The 17,329-nt window shown below is 46.1% G+C and overlaps 1 protein-coding gene across 5 annotated transcripts in view; it reads right to left on the minus strand.

Moving 5' to 3' along the window:
* FSTL4 (follistatin like 4) overlaps positions 1 to 17,329 on the minus strand; it is a 398,415-nt gene that overhangs the window by 28,651 nt on the left and 352,435 nt on the right. For 4 of the 5 annotated variants that reach the window (XM_072841011.1, XM_072841010.1, XM_072841007.1 and 1 more), the window contains 4 exons: positions 16,046 to 16,166; positions 2,145 to 2,306; positions 1,647 to 1,781; positions 623 to 649 (listed from right to left, as the gene is read on the minus strand). In XM_072841011.1, coding sequence (XP_072697112.1) covers positions 623 to 649; positions 1,647 to 1,781; positions 2,145 to 2,306; positions 16,046 to 16,166 — 445 coding nt within the window. The remainder of the gene's footprint in view (positions 1 to 622; positions 650 to 1,646; positions 1,782 to 2,144; positions 2,307 to 16,045; positions 16,167 to 17,329) is intronic. The other variant, XM_072841009.1, reaches the window with a different exon arrangement.

Consider the following 17,329-nt stretch of genomic DNA (forward strand, 5'->3'; position numbering starts at 1 on the left):
GCACATGCACCCCACATAGTGACTTGGACTCTGTAACCCAGTTCCCATCTGGGCCTGCTATTTTTTGAACCGCATGAAATTGTCAGTACTAGACCATTTTTGATGTATAAAAATGGCAGCTTTTTAAAAGGCCCAACCTAATATGATGGTTTGATACATACAAATTTTAAAAGTCTATTCATTTAAAAATATACCTGTAAATATACATTTACAGAAACCATGGCGGCTGTTTCCTTTGCCATTTCCTCAAAGTAATCACTAAACCCCAATACTAGTATCAGCTCCTAGACAAATGTTGAAGGCCCAGTCCGACCAGGAACCCCTGCCAAGTAGTCTGCTTCAGTGACCATTTCAAACAGCTTTAGATGGCAACTTCCTACTTTTAAGTTCTAATGGACTAGTGCCCATTAAAGGCACTAGCAGGGTTTATATCTGCTTCTCACTGTGCCACTTGAGTTTGACATTGACCTGCTCCCTCCCATCTGATCTTGTAGGCGCACCCCACTTGTGGGGACCATTTGGTATCTGGAAAAGCTGATAGCGGCACAAGGAAATATGGCCCATGATGGAAGCATGAACACAGGTGATCACAAGCACAACACAGAAGGAGCAGGCTTGGTACCTTCCTCTCGCCACAGAATGTTTGCAACTACAGCATCAGAGAATCAGAAAAGCAGGAACATGATTGAGAGAAGGAAAAAAGAACAATGCAATGTCAGCATCTTTATCTTAGTGATTCCATTCATGGATGTACTACTACCTAATCCATCATGTGTGGAGTCCCCACCACCCTCTGCCCCAGCAACAGCACTCTGATAGGATTCTGAATGTGGACCAATGTTTCCAGGTCTCAGGACACTTTTGATTTCTAATCAATCTTTGAAATCAGGATCATAGAAATGAATGGGATCCTCCACTTCTGTGGTTGACAAGGAGCAAGCACCATCTCTCCCAGAGCTCTTGGTTCACTTCTAGAAGCCATATTGATTTTCAGCTAGGATTCCCCTAGGAAGACCATCTGAAACACTTTTGACGGTCTCCTTTGATGATGAAGACTCAGAGTGGAGTCTTTGAACAGGGCAAGAGATCACATCTATCACCTGCGTCCATGGAATCACACCTGCAGAGCAGTGGCTACAAGGGAGGGCACACTTGGCACACTAGGCAGGCTATGATTCCTGGAGCAAAGGTTATGTGTGCACGTGTGCCCAGGCCACTTCCTGGGCCCCAGTGGGACGGCAGCATATGATACAATTATTGAACTGGCATCTAGTGTATCATATAGTGAATGTGCATCATTGGCTGCTGGGTGATAGTATGAGGACTGTGGTCTGTGGGTAAGGCCAGAGATTCTAGTCATAGGGCGAGTAGGAGGCAGACCTGGGGCTAGGGTATGCAAGCTTCCTTGTGGTCTTGGGCGCTCTCTGCTGTCCAGTGAGTTTCCCTGTCTCTGTGTTGTCTAGGTTGCCAGGGAAGGTCTGCTCACCTCTGGGTCCCCTCTGCCCCCAGCTGTGAGCACGGAAGAATATAGTTTACCCCTGTCTTCAGGGGCTCATAGATGGTGGCTGCAGCCCCAGTCAGTTGGTCCTCTTGCACCCAACACCCCCCAACCGGTGCAAGAAGCTCAAAGGCAAGAGTGGACTCACGGGTTTTTCTAGCCGAGTCTTCGATGAAAAGTGAGGAGATATCCTCGTCCACGCCCACTTCGTTTTTGGCAATGCAGGTATATGCCCCTGTGTCTTCATACCGGACACTGCTGATGTGGAGCTCGCTTCCATTGGCTGTGGGAAGGACAGTGCTCCAGATGGTCTGCTCTCAGTTGGGACCTTCCTCCTCCCTCCCATCTCCCTTCTATTCAGAGTGGAGAGGTTAAAAACACAACCCTTCAGCAGGGCTGGGGGCAGCCAATGCTCTTGTTGGGCTGGAACAGCTGAACTAAACTGTTGACCTGGGACCTGATTGACAGCTTATCATCACTGCATTCAGAAAGCCCACAAGACCTGTGTGAGTCCAGATAGCAGGAGAATTTGGGGAAACATTTGTTCACTCCCAACACATCTGACTTAGAAACACTTCCGCTGCTGGGGGAAGTGTCAGCTTGAACTTGATGAGGATAGCAGAAAGGCACTGAGGGCCGTTCTTACCTAATAGGGAGAGCTGTTTCGACATCTGGGTGGAGACATCCATTCCATTTTTCAGCCAAGTGATTCTGGGCATAGGAATGCCCTCTGCATGGCATCTCAGACTGGCTGCCACCCCGGGCTCCTGTGCCTGGGTCTCTGGATACACGCGGATGACTGGTGGCACTGCGGATGAAGTTGGTGCTGGTCAGAGAGGGCCCACACCTGGCCTCAGGCCTGTGTCTGGCCCTGAGACCTGCTCCAGAGGGTGGACCCGGAGGCAACTCTGCTGTTCTCTCTGTAAATAGCTTACAATCATCCTGTTCAGCAACTCAAGCCCTAAAAGAGAGGGCTATAAAATGGACTGTAAGCAATAAATGTGTCAGGCTGTGTGCCCTGTAATTCATGACTTTCGCCATTATTCTAAATATGATCAGAAAGACATCTAGATATTGAATGCTGTTTAGCTGCTACACATAAAGGGCAATAGCCGCTGCACATTTATTTCTGAATGAATAAAATTCAGATATATTATTTCTGTTATCGGAAAGCCATTGGACAGGGGCTTAATTTTTTGCAGGAAGTGCTTCACAAAGCACTTATGATCACTTTCTGGCAGTGCTACTAATTACATTACCACTCTGGGGAAGTCCATTGATTTTCCAGTGGATCATAGTTATTTCTCTACTTCTCACCCCCAGCACCATGGGTGAAAGGCAAGTGTGCCCTCCTTGGCTCAGCTATGAGCCCTGCCAGTCAAGGTCAGCACTGAGGATGTAACCTGGTCCATTCATGGGAAGAACACAGGTGGGTAAGGTATTGGCATCCACTACAGATGGTGAGATGGGGAGGAATGTGGGAGATGCCTGGAGGAAGTGAAGATTGTCTGGAGTATCTTCCCTCTCATCCCTAGCTCTGGGCCCAGGAAGTAAAATAATTATCATTTTCAATGGGATTGAGGGCTCTTACCTATCTATATATTTTACTTTACATACTTCCAAAATGGCTTCCAATTAGCTTATGTAAAGACCCCTGGATGTTAAACTCAACACACCTATTCTGGAAAGGTGGAAGATGGATTCTTCCTTAAATATGTCGCTACATTTTCCCAAAGGTATCTGGAAGCTCCTATTGTCTGATAAAAGAAAGTGTCCCAGTACTTTAGGACAGGGATTTTTCATGGGACCAGAGGTAGAACATGTTGATGCTTATGTAGAAGGAGGTAACACTGTTAATCCTGGAACATGAGCAAGATTTCTAGTGATCTAGCTTGGGAAGGCTGAGGACAAAGAAAAAACTTCATTCCCTTGTTGTGAGAAATGGACTGTGCAACTCCTCTCAAAACTCCTTAGGAGGCTTCTAATCCAATTAACTCAGTCTGAGTTTCAAATCTTTCCTCTGGTTCACCTATGGGGTAAAGCTGGGGGGCTCAGGAGAAAGCCAAATGGACAATCAGCAAAGGGCATGAACCCACCTTCAGAATAGCTCAGAGCTATTTCTGTAATATTGAACTTAGAGGCATCCTAGGACAAAGCACACAGAGACCCAACAACAACACAACCTAAATCATTTCCTAGGTTTTCTTTGTTGGCAGTTTTGGGGAAAAGTTCCAGGGTACGACAGAAGAGTCTTGTTGTAGATCAGGTCACTGGGATGGAGGAGGTAAATGGGGCTCTAGCTAAGACATCTAGAGGGCTGCTTAGAACATGGAAGTGGATTGCCTTTCTCAGACTCCCTTTTGTTCAAAAAGAAAAGAAATAATAACTTATCTAGACAACTTCCCTACACTGTGAATTTGGAAGAGGGAGGAATGGGGTTCAAGTTGAATAGATAGTAGAGTTTTGATCAGGAAGGTGTAATTCAAGAGCACAGAGCTAGAACTGGGGGACCTAGGAGCATTGGACCAGTGGGGAATTGGAGAAGGTGGTAGAGCGCCCAGAGTTCTACAGTGTGGGTGGCCATGACCTAGGAGTTAATAAACTTCTGCTCTTGCTATATCACCATTTATTTATACAAGCCTGCCTAGCACACATAAAGTAGATCCAAAGAATGTGAGGGAAGGATCAATAGAGAGGCAGAAATGACTGAATCAGTAAAAAAAGACTAGAACTGATAAATAAATAAAAGACTTGGTTTGTTATATATATTAATAAGATAGCCAAATCTTTGACAAGTTTGATCAATGAAAAAAATAGAGAAAGAACATAGGGAATTAAAAAATATGAAAGTATTATATTTAATGATAGGTAATAAATCTGAAAATCCAAATGAAATAGATCACTTAAAAGGGAACATTAATGAAAAAACTCTCAACAAAGTCGATATAGAAGGAATGTACACCAACATAATAAAGGCCACAGATGACAAACCCATGATGAACATCATACTCAATGATGAAAAGCTGAGACCTTTTTCTCTAAGATCAGGAATAAGACAAGGATGCCAACTCTTGCAACTTTTATGCAACATAGTACTGGAAGTTCTAGCCATAGCAATTAGGCAAGAAAAAAGAAAGAAAATGCAGCAAAATTGGAAAGGAAGAAGTAAACGGTTACTATTTGCAGATGACATGACACTATATGTAGAAAATCCTAAAGACTCCACCAAAAAACTACAAGAACTGATAAATGCCTGTAGTAAACTCAAAGGGTACAAAATCAGTAAACAGAAATTGGTTTCATTTCCGTACACTACTAACAGGCAATCAGAAAGAGAAATTAAGAAATTAATCCATTTGTGATTGCATCAAAAAGAATAAAATACCTAGGAATAACCTTAACCAAGGAGGTAAAGGACTTGTACTTTGAGAACTCTAAGGCTTTGATGAAAGAAAGTGAAGTTGACACGAACATGCAAAAAATATTCTGTGCTCATGGACTGGAAGAATTACTATTGCTAAAATGTCCATTGTACTCAAAGCAATCCACAGATTCAATGCAATCTCCATCCAGAATTAGAACAAAGAATTCTAAAATTTGTATGGACCACAGAAAACCCAAATAGACCAAGCAATCTTGAGAAAGAAGAAAACTGAAAGTTTCACTCTCCCTGATTTCAAACTATACTATAAAACTATAGTAATCAAAGTAATCTGGTACTGGCATGAATGCATGTGTGCATGTGTGCGCGCACACACACACACACACACACACATACACACCCCAACCCAAAAAACAAACCCATACAGATCAATGTAACAGCCCACAAAAAAAACTCCACGTATATATTGATCCATATATCCATGACAAAGAAGACAAGAACATACAATGGGTAAAACACAGCCTCTTCAATAAACAGTGTTGGGAAGACTGGACAGCTACATGCAAAAAACCCAAACCGCACCACTCTCTTATACCATATACAAAAATAAATTAAAAATGGATTAAAGACTTGAATGTAAGACCTAAAACCAAAAAACTCCTAGAGGAAAATAGCTGGTAAGCTCTCTGACATCAGTCTTGGCAATCTTTTTTTGGACATGTCTCTTCAGGCAAGGGCTACAAAAGCTAAAATAAACAAATGAGACTACATCAAGCTAGAAAGCTTTTGCATGGCAAAGGAAATGATCAACAAATGAAATGGCAACCTACTGAATGGAAGAAGATATTTGCAAATCCTACATCTGCTAAGGAGTTAGTATCCAAAATATGTTTAAAGCACCTACCCAACTTAATATTAAAAATCCACAATTAACCCAATTAAAAAATAGACAGGGGACTTGAATAGACATTTTTACAAAGATGACATACAGATCCAACAGGGATATGAAAAGATGGTCACCATCGCTCATCACCAGGGAAATGCAAATCAAAACCACAATGAGCTCTCACTTCACACCTGTCCAGTTGGCTAGTATCAAAAAGACAGTAACAAGTGTTGGTGAGAAAGTGGAAGAAAGAGAACCCTGAGCACTGCTGGTATGAATATAAATTGATGCAGCCACCGTGAAGAACACTGTAGAGGTTCATCAAAAAGTTGACAGTTACCCTATGATCCAGCCATTTCACTTCTGGGTATTTATCTGAAGAAAACAAAAACACCAACCCAAAGAAATATATGCCTACTGATGTTCACTACAGCATTATTTACAATAGCCAAGATATGGAAGCAATCTAAAGTGTCCATCCATAGAGGACTGGATAAAGGAGATATGTATCTATACAGTAGAATATCACTCAGCCATAAAAAGAATGAAATATCATTTGTGACATCATCGAAGGACCTGGGGAGTATTATGCTAAGTAAAATCAGACAGTGTGGAATCAAACACAGAAAGACACATGCCATATGATTTCATTCATACCTGGAATCTAAAAAGCAAAACAAATGAGCAAACAAAACAAAGCAGAAACAGATTCACAGATACAGGAAAAACACTGCTGGTGAACAGAGGGTGGAGGGCTTGTGGAGGGAGCAAAACAGGTGAGGGGATGAAGAGGTACACACTTCCAGTTATAAAATAAGTCAAGGGTACGTAATACATAGTGTAGGGAATAGAATCAACAATACTGTGTAACAATTGTGTCTGGTGACAGATGGTGACTAGATTTATCATGGGCATCATTTCATAATGAATACTGAATTACTATGATGCACACTGAAACTAATAGAATACCGTATGTTGATTATACTTCTAGTAAAAAAAAAATGGAAACTTAAAAGTATTGAGAACTAATCAAGAAGAGAATATTTAAAACATTTTCAAGTGCTACTTTTCAGTTACACAAGATGAATGAGTCCTAGAGATCTTCTGCATAGCATAAGGTCTATAGTCGACAACATTGTATTGTACATTTAAGAATCGATAAAGAGGGTAGATCTCATGTGACCGGTTTTTACCACAAACAAAAAGATAAGAAAAACAAAAATGAAGGGACACAAGGAAATTTTGGAGGTGATAGAGACAAGTATTACTTGGATTGTGGTGATGTATCATGGGCATGTCCCATGTATACATGTCTAGTATACAAACTGTATACATTAAGTATGTGTCTTTTTTTGGTAAATCAATTACACCTCAAAAAAAGGTGTTTTTAAAAAAGTGCTACTAACCCCAAGATACCCTGAGTCGTTTCATAGGAAGTTTCTTTTGTACATTTAAGGAATGGATACTTCCTAGAGAATATGACAGAGAAGATGTTGCAGATTGTATCGTGAAGCCACTATAACCTAGGAACCAAAACATGCCAAAGGGAGCACAAAAAAGATGACTACGGACCTAACTCATGTAGGACTTGATAGACCAAAATCCCAGGTGACATATTGGCAAATCAAGGCTAGCATGACCAAATATAATATGTTTCAATGGCTAACTATCAGGAAATCTGTAATTAATCACCTTCCAGATCAAAGCAGTCAAAAAGGAAAAAATCATTTGGTTCTCCTGCTAGACAGTGAAAGGGCTTTTGAGAAAAATTCAAAATCAATTCCTTAGAGGAAAAAATCTCAATAAAATAGGAACAGAATGATATTTGTTTCCTACAATGAAGAATATCTCTATAAAAAGAAGAAATAGCACCATTCTTTTCAGAATGATGAAACATTAAGTTGGAAAAAAAAAGCAAAAAGGAAAGAAGGCAATATCAGACTCTCAACTTGAAGCAGTGTGATTGTCAATTGAAGGCAAGAAATGAGAAGTATTAAAAGGATAGAAAAAATTATATTTTACCTGTATATGCTCCAGATAATGAACCCCAAAGTAGTAAGGTTTAGTAAGTGACTGCAGAAAGGGAGCCAGTACCATAGCATATAAGACTAATAGCTTACTTACTTACTGACAGCAATCAGACAGAAAACACATTGGGCCTAAATGAAAAAACTGTAAAACCTCACTGAAGACATAAAAAAGACTTGAATAATTGGAGAGACATGTTCTGGGAGCTGAAGCTTTACTATGGTTAAGAAACAAGCTACCCCAAACTAAGTCATGCATTTAATCTAATTGCAATTAAAATCAATTGGTGGGGTCTTGACAAGACATTTCTAAAACTTACATGGAAAAAATGTGCAAGAACAGCTGAGAAATTTTTGAAAAATGAGAGTGATGATGGGCATTTTCCCCTACCAGATTTTACAAGTATGACAGCAGCAAATGCTGCAAAGCAGGGGGAGGTGAGGTGAGCAACAGGGGAGGGCTGAAGGAACCCCTACCTCTGAGTCAGGCGACATACTAATGGTCTGGATTGGTTTTACAAAGCTCTGTCGATTCATTCCATGCAGCCAACATTTATTAAATACCACCCAAGGGGCAGGTGTTCCGGACAGAGCAGGGAGTAAGAGCGTAGTAGCTCTTATCCACATGGAGCTTGGTGTCTGGGGGAAGGAGAGTCATCAGTGGATTCCAAGTGTGATGGGCATTACCAGAAGGGAGCTCTGGGGGCTTGCGGACAGGGGTGTGGGAAGATTTGCCAGAATAGAGCAGGATCCACTCTCCAACTCACAAAGGAAATCCCGAGCTTCCTTACACCTGCGCTGCTTGTCCCTTTACTGATAGTAGCTTTGTCTGTAGGACTGGGGACAGTGAACTGGCCTCTTCAGTGAGAGGGCCAGTGGTCAGCACCTCCTTGAAGACTGTCCTTTGTCTCAGCCCCGACCTTTGATAGAATCTGTGGACCTACCCAGGAAGTTTTCAAACCATAGTGTATATCTGCATCCCCTGGGAGGGGGTATGGTTGTTAAAACAAACACTGGCCCCACACTGTGGTCTCTGATCCCGGAGGTCTGGGATGGGGCTGGAGGATCTACTTTTACCGATCAGGTTCTGAGAGAAACCCGGAGTCAAGTCTCACTTGGAAGCTCTGGAAGACCAATTCAGGGCTAACTCTGAGCTGAAATGCATGGCCCTATTCTAGAACAAAATGAAACTGAAAGTCAAGGGTATGCAATAAGTCACTCACTTAAAAATATAGGACTATCTACTGGGTAAAGACACCTCCACTGGCAGGAGTTGAAACACTGCTCACAGGTGCTCACAGGGAGGGGTACGCTCTGTTGGCCATGAGGTCTCCATGAGCCATGCTGGGGGCCGAGACCATTCCTCCTTGGATCTCCATCCCTCCAGCAGGACTACAGTGAGGGCCTCAGGCCTCTGCATGCTCCATCTGTCCAAGCCCTCTCTTTCCAGTTTTGCCCTAACTCCACAAATAGGGATCATCAGGACACTTTTCTTTGTGCCCTCCATTCAGGGTCATGTTCATCTTCACAAGACGCCTGGGGCTCTCGGCCATCCCTCATCCCACAAACCTTCGGTGTATCTTCTGGAACTCATGTTCAGTCATGAGCAAAATGTGCTATATCCTCAAACCCTTGTATGAATGTTCCTTCACCTTCTCAAAATGGAAACCTGGCGACATTGCTTCTACTGCAGCCTCTTAAGGGGACGTGGCTCTGAGCCTCACCTCCTCCTGGAGTGGGCTGGGAGGTGGGGCATGTGTCCTCCTCTGTTCTCACCTTCCCTCTTGTGGTTCTGCATCGCCTGCCATGCCCAGCTGCATTCCAGATCCCATCCTTTCCCGCCTGTTCCAGGACATTGCCCTGGCACATCCCTCCTACTCCGGTGCCTTTCCCCCTTCCTAATGAGCATTCTCATCAGTCCATAAAAAGCTTTTAATTTCTATCTTGGAAAAAGCCCCCAGACCTCTCCTTCCCCCAACTTCTCTCCCCAGTGCTGCCCGATTTTTGTCCTTGGAAGCCTCCTAAAGAGTTGCCCATATCTGGGGGCTCTAATTTCTCTCTCCATTGCCTCCTGAGCCAGTTCCAGGCAGACATTTCCCCACCAAACTGTGGAAACGGCTCTTCTCCAGCCACCCCCACATGCCAAACTTGACCCAATGGCCAACTCTCTGTCCTCATCTCCCCCTGAGCTGTCCTCAACATTGGGCACAGCTGACCACTGCTCCTTGGTCCAACCTGTCTCTTCATCTTCAAACTTAGAAACCCAACTGGCTGCATAACACCCAGCATTTACCATGTCTGCATGAGCTTCTGAGCTTCCTTCCTGAAACCTGCTCCTCCACCCTCCTCTTATTTAAGAATATAGCCAGTGTCCTCTGTCCAGATGTTCAGACCGAGATCCTTTGGAGGGACTAGTGACTTTCCCATTAAGTTGACAAAACATCAACTTTTCAGTAAGGCCTTCATTTGCCATCCCCTCTAGCATTTCTACCTTTTATCTGACTTTCCTTATCCCTTTGTGTTTTCATTTTTCTCCTTAGTCCTTGTTACCTGTAGACTTGCTCCACGAGGATAGATTTGGGTCTGCTCACAGTTTCCAATGAGTGGCCTGCAAGGGGCCTGCAGAACTCAGTACCTATATGTTGAATGTGGATTATGCAGACACTTGACAGATGAAGTGGCAGCAAAGGGGTGGGGAGAGCATTCTCAACTGGGGTCAAGTTCATGGGCTGGAGTATTTGGGGAGGGATGGGGGCCAAGAGATGAGGTTAGCAGGTGGTGGGAACCCAGATCACAGGGACCAGCCTGTATGTATGCATCTATGAACGTGGTCTATGGGCTTTTGCGGCCAAGAAGCTGCTGCCACCCTTCTGTGAATCAGTGACTAGGTCTCCTATCCTATTTGTCCTGATAGGCTTGCATGGAGGAGACTACGGGGGCATAGCCAGGCCAACAGCAACCGGAGGGACCCTGCATGCAGTCCTAGGCCCCCTGGCCTTCCTGGCTCAATGCCCTGCACAAAGGGGGCCTGTGCTGTGGAATGTAACTGCAAGGCACCAAGAAGCTCCACTGAGAGGCCCCTGACTTGACCACTTGCCAACTGGCAAATTGGCAAAAGGATTTTTTTTTTTAAAGCATCATCCCATCAGTAGTGGGGTGGGAGCTCACTCACTGCCCTGAGACCCAACTGTCCTCTTTACGCATGATGACAAGTCTACCAATCCTGCAGCTGGTGTGGCATAGGCCCCTGGCTCTGATGAACACCTGCTTGCCTTGAGCAGAAGCTGTGACTCCTGCCAGAGCCAGAGCTCTGGATCCAGCTTCCTGCTAGGACAGGCAAGCTCAATAGACATAGGGGGTGTCAGAGACATGCTAGGAGCCCTGGTCCCCACTGGAATGGGGCCCAGTCAGACAAAGTCCTGCATTCCCACTGTGAGAGACCAAGGGGTGGAGCTGGAGACACAGCTTCCTGCTGGCAACGGTGATCCACCTGTTTTCCTTTGGCCTTACAGCTGTATTAACTCACACACTAAAAATCATTTGAAATTAATATATTCTGGGTAAACACATTCATTTTCTTTTAAATTTGCAAAACCCTCCAGTGAAAACATTTGAATATGTATCACAGAGGTCTGTTTTCTTTGGGAAACATGGATCATTTCCAAGGTGAAAGGCAGCATAAATATGTCCTAAGTAAGAGGTGCCTTCACAAAAATACCAAGCTAGAGTAATAAACAGATTTGGGAGAGGATTATTGTGTTTTGGGAAGGAATCGTTACTTGTCTGAACTGTGGGGAGTTCGAGGGTGTTTTTATTTTAATGGGTTCATCATTTATGTCTGAACTTCTCGCTCCTTCCTATGAGGGCAATGCAGGAGGTTTGTGTGAAGTTATAAATCATGTCAGTGTTTGGGCCTCCTCTCTGGGAGGCCAGGTCTATGAGGAAGTTACACTAATAATTGGAGAGAAGTAGTTGTCTAGAAGGGCTCCCTTTAGCCGAGCAGGTCAAGGCAGAGTTGTGGACGGAGAAGCCCTCCCAAGATGGTGGCCTGGCCTGTATATGGGGTCTGGCCTGTGCACCAGGAAGTGGGGAAGCTCCAGAAAGAAGCATTTTACCTGGTTTGGCCAGTTTCTCTGGGTCTTGATTTTTTCCATCCGTATAATGAGTTGCATGCTCCCTGAGAGGCCACCAGCTCAGGCCATTTGTGTCCACCAACTATAGCTAAATGTGGCTTGAGACAACTGAACATCTCTCCCATATGTGTGTCCTGCTCTGGACTGTGAACTCACCTGTATCAGGCATTCTCCAAGCATTTTAGACAGATCAGCTGTCATCAGGCCTAGAAGGCAGGAGGTACTAGTGCTATTTCCATTTTACAGGTGAGTCTATTTGCCTTCCTTGTGTATAAAGGACAGATCAGTACAAGCCCTTGAACTCAGGTGTGTCTGGCTCTGAGTTCATGTCTTGACTCTGGGACAGAGCTGTTGCCAGCTCAGGTCTGCACCGGGCCTAGAGGAGAGAAGCCCCCACCCGGCTCCTGCTCCCTGGAGTGCTAGCTCTGGGTCTTGGGCTCCCAGGTCGCACATGAGCTCCCCAGCACATCTGTCATTTGCTTGGAGCCTTCTGAGAAGCAGGTAACTGGGCAGGGCCCTCTCTCTGCCCTTCTGCATTCCCAGCCCCTTCTCTCTGGTTGAGGAGAAGCTATCTGGGGGAACAGACACGAAACATCGCTCGCGGTATGCCCCAGATGATGCCTTAGCTTAGTAGGCCACAGGCCACCTGCCAGGCCAAGTGGGGACCAAACCAGACCTTCAATAGCACCGCTGAGCACCACACCATATCTCACCCTGGCAGCTCAGGGACCTTTTCCATAGTTTTCAATCATGCTTGGGATGAATGGCAAAAGGGAACAAACGCCCCAGGTAACTTTGGCTGCTGATTTCTCTCCCCCTTCTTCAGGAGACTCCTCGGCTAGGCAGCATTCCTTTTGTCCTGAGCACCAACAGTGCCCTCTCAGCCTTCCCAGCAGCTCTGCCTGAAAGCCTTGGCACCAAGCTGCAGCCTGCAGAGCCCCCTGCACCTACCGCCACTGTGGGCTTCCACGGTACACCGGCCCTCCTGGGACCTGGAGCACCATTGGGATTCTGCACTGGGATGGGCTGAGCCCCACCGGAGCTGGACATCTGAGCCACACGGTTTGCCAACTTCAGTTCCACTGAGGCAGGGGTCACTGCTGTGGCCTGGTCATCATGTGCTCATGATGCCATCTGTTTCCAGCCAGGCTTGAGTGCAGCACTAGGGGCAGAGGGGAATGAGGCAGGGTGCCCGTCCCCTGCCCTCCCTAGGGTGTAGTCTGCTGCAGCCCAATGCTGAGCTGCTGAATGACCACATCTGTATCCGACACCCAGATTCTCCAATAGCAGTAACACTGTGCCCTGGTAAGGATGGGTATGGTAGGGCAGGGCAGGTGTCAGGAGTCTGAGCTCTGGAGTCAAAATCTGCTTGGCAACTGCAGGGCTGGGTCCTGGGATCCTGAGATCACTGCATCTCTCTGAGTGCTAGTTACCTCAATCTTGAAACAGGGATGGCACACAGGAGGTGTTCAGTAGAAGCTATCATAATGGTCTCTTTCATACCATTCTATTTTCAACAACTTCCCATCTTTCTACGTAGGACATTTCCCTTCTCTCTCCCCAACACAGCAACCTAACTTCTAAAATACTTGGAAAGCCTTGCATCTTATTCCCAGGTCAGCAGGCAGTGGACATCTGTCCTTGGGAGGCAACTCCAGGCATACTTTAGTATGGCGTGCCCTTGAGCGGGCTGGTTAGTGGTCCCCCATGTCACCCCCAAGTGCCTGGGAGTCAGCCTAGCCCAGGAACCTTGTGGGCTACTGGAGCTAGGGCCACCCAAGTGACCTTGTCTGGCTGTCATGGGAGCTAAGCTCAAGGGGCCAAATTAATGACATAGGACACTATCACAAAGTACAGAGGTCCCAGCATGTTCCCTCCGACTGCTGATAGTGCTTCCACTGGAAGAGAAGCCTTCAATCCATCAGCAGTTAAGAAATGGATCTCAAGTGGCCTCTTTTGGTTCCCAATGGGAGGTTTTGATATGTGTGGACTCCCTTGGGTCAAAAGCATCCTCATTGGAGACTGGATAATGGCAGAGCTCCAGGGTGGGGGTGAGAGGTGGCTGGGGATGGTGTGAACAGGACTCTCCAATGCCAGCTGCACAGCCTGCTTCACACCTGGTGGGAGAGGCCCAGGAATCCCTCCTGGTGCTTCTGGGTCCGGGCCTTGCTCTTAGATTCAGAGCTGGGAGTGGCAAACTGGCTCATCCACATCATGACCTCAGTCTCAGAATTCTGGGCAGGATGGGGCAGAAGGGCACCCCGAGCACCATGGACTTGCCACTTAGTGTATGAAGGCACCTAGGACCAGAGTCTCTTCCTGAGGCGAGTATAGACTCTTACCTGTGACATACTCAGGTCCCTCCCCCTCCACAGGTGGCTCCCCTCCCCTGAGAGAGTCATTTGGGGGAAATAAAGGGGACAAGGCTCAAGCCATCTCCCTGTGGCACCTGCCCCCCACTCCCTGCACCCCACCCCCCGCCACACCCGCCATTCTTGTGAAGTGAGGGCAGGATGCAAAGGGCAGAATTAAAAATCTGCGAATATTGGTTCATTTCCCTTCTCCAGGCTTGTCTGAGGACCTGAGGGGCCTGGGACAAACCACATAGAGCTGTTTCCCAACCAGTCACCAACACTGTACCATGCTGGGCATCACTTGCCAGTTTCAGATGGAAAAGCCCTCTTCCCACCGCAAAGCACGCGCTCTGCCCCTGCTGGAGGAGAGCCCTGCACACTGCCTGCTGGCCACACTTCACACTGGCCCTAAACTGAGGTGGGGTTAACTCCCCCAGGGGCTGTCATAACTAGAAACTCCTGGGTTATTTCTGCGGCAATCCAGTGACATTATCACAGGCCTGCATTCAAGCCTGTGAGCACAGCTACAAAACCCCAATTAAATACGTCCCAGGTCAAGGGAAATACGAAGATATGGGTTAGCTGTGTATGGCTATAAAAATCCCTCAAACATCCTGTAGGGTAAATGTAGACTCCAGCTGAGCTCACCCAGGTGTCCTTAATGGCTTGTTACCCTGGTTCCAGAGTTAAGTGAAATTGAGCCTCATTATGTAATTATTCTTAACACCTTGCTCACTTTATCTCAGAGCAGAAGCCCTGAGCACCAGCTGGCACAGATGCTCTAGGGCTGACTTGAAGTTTCCACACTGACACAAGAACACCCTGCTTAGTGCTAGGCGTCCAAGAGCACAGCTGCTGGCCCAAGCCTGGCTGGGCGAGTCTAACTTCTCTCGGGTGTTGATCTGCTTTGCATTGTGATGGCTTATTTGTTCTGAGGGCTGGAGAGGCCAGGATGGGCCAGTCAGCAGTGTGATGCAGAGGTCAAAGCACAGTCCCAGGTCTAGGAAGACACCCACCAGTGGTGTGACTCCAGACCAATGGCCTTACCTAGAGATTTCTCCATAACCTGAGTTGAAACGACATACTGACTAGCAAAGTGCATGTGATGTGTTAGCACAGGGATTGGCTAGAGTAAGTGCTTAGAAAACACTATTTTAATCGTTGGTGTTGTCATCAGGAGTTGTCATCAGGAGGGGTTTATTATTCCCAGCCTCTAGGAGTCCTGGCAACTCAGGGGTCCCTGAGAAGCAACGAAAACCTCCTGAGCCTGTTCAGGTTCTGTCTTAGCGGGCCAAGTGGAGGCTTGGTGAGCCTTTTGGGGAGGGAGATGGGAACCAGCCCCTGCTGGAGGAAGTCCTGCCTCCCTGGCCAAGTGATATGGGTGCATAGCACCCAGAAGAGCAGTGGTGTCTTTTAGCGTCTGCTACTCACAGGGTCCAAGAGCACAGCTGCTGGCTGTCACTGTGGCATGGGCAGGGCACATTCTACAGGGTTCTGCTAGAGCCTCAGCTGCTGAACATGACTAGCCCAAATGACTCACCCCCCGCACCACTATCACTTCATCAGAGGTGGCTTCTGGGTGAAGCCAGAGAAACTAGTTGGCTGGTTTTGCCCTTTCTCCACTGCTCCCTTTACTTCTGAGAGAGATGGGTTTTATTGGACTCAGACACATTTTTCAGATAGAATATAGAAGTGGGAAGGGTTGCTGTGAGCAGCATTTTGGGAACGCTTTGAGGGGACGACATGCATGGAGCCATTTACTAACCATTCACCTGCAGGACGTGGGTCTGGAAGAGCTCATCATGGCCGGAGGCGTGGCAGGTGTAGTTGCCCATGTGGACGGTGGTCACCTTGGTGATGTAGAGGGAGTTGTCCTCTCCGAAGTCCTGCACAGGGTGAGGAAGACAACGAGGTTGGCCTCTCTACTAAGTAGGCTGGGAAGGAGAGCCAGTTGTCCTGCTTTTGCAGGAAAACAAACCCTGCAGCTGAGCCCCCTTGCTCAGCCAGAGCTGCCTGCAGGGCTGTGCCGGCCTGGGCAACAGGAACTTCATTGGTCTTCCTTATTGTCTGCCTGGAACTTGTATATCCACTTAAGGCCTCATTCACCTCTGTGGCCAGGCTGGAACACCTTCCCTGCTTGCTGCTCTCACTTTTTAAGATTGGAGCTCACCTCTTCCTCCTACTAATCCTGAGCCTGCTTGGCAGGTTTCCTGGGGGTTCTTATCCACCTGCTGAGAAGCTCTGCAGGATGGCCTTGTGTAGGGCTGGCAAGCTTTTTTTTTTTTTTTTAATAAAACTCAACACCCAAAAACCAAATAATCTAATTAAAAAATGGGCAGAAAACATGAACAGACATTTCTCCAAAGAAGACATACAGATGGCTAACAGACACATGAAAAGATGCTCATCATCACTTATCAGGGAAATGCAAATCAAAGCCATAATGAGATATCACCTCACACCTGTCAGAATGGCTAAAAATCAACAACACAAGAAACAACAGGTGTTGGTAAGGATGTGGAAAAAAATCCTCATGCACTGTTGGTAGGAATGTAGACTGGTATAGCTACTTTGGAAAACAGTATGGAGATTCCTCAAAAACTTAAAACTAGGAACTACCTGCAGACCCAGCAGTTGCACTACTAGGTATTTACCCAAAGAATATAAAACTATGAAATGAAAGTAATACACACACCCCTATGTTTATAGCAGCAATGTCCACAATAGCCAATCTATGGAAACAGCCCAAGTATCCGTCAACAAATGAATGGATAAAGAAGAAGATGTGGAATACAGACACAATGGGGTATTATTCAGCCATCAAAGAAGAAGAAATTTGCCATTTTCAACAGTAAGGATGGATCTAGAGTAGAAGGCTGAGTGAGGTACATCAGAACAAGACTGATACCATATGATCTCACTCATGTGGAATTTAAGAAACAAACCAAATTAGCAAAGGGGAAAATAAAGAGAAAAAAGCAAACCAAGAAACAGACTCTTAACTCCACAGAACAAATTGATGGTTACTAGAGGGGAGGAGCCTGGGGGG

The sequence above is a fragment of the Canis lupus genome, chromosome 10, assembly GCF_048164855.1.
Source record: "Canis lupus baileyi chromosome 10, mCanLup2.hap1, whole genome shotgun sequence".
Lineage (NCBI taxonomy): Eukaryota > Metazoa > Chordata > Mammalia > Carnivora > Canidae > Canis > Canis lupus.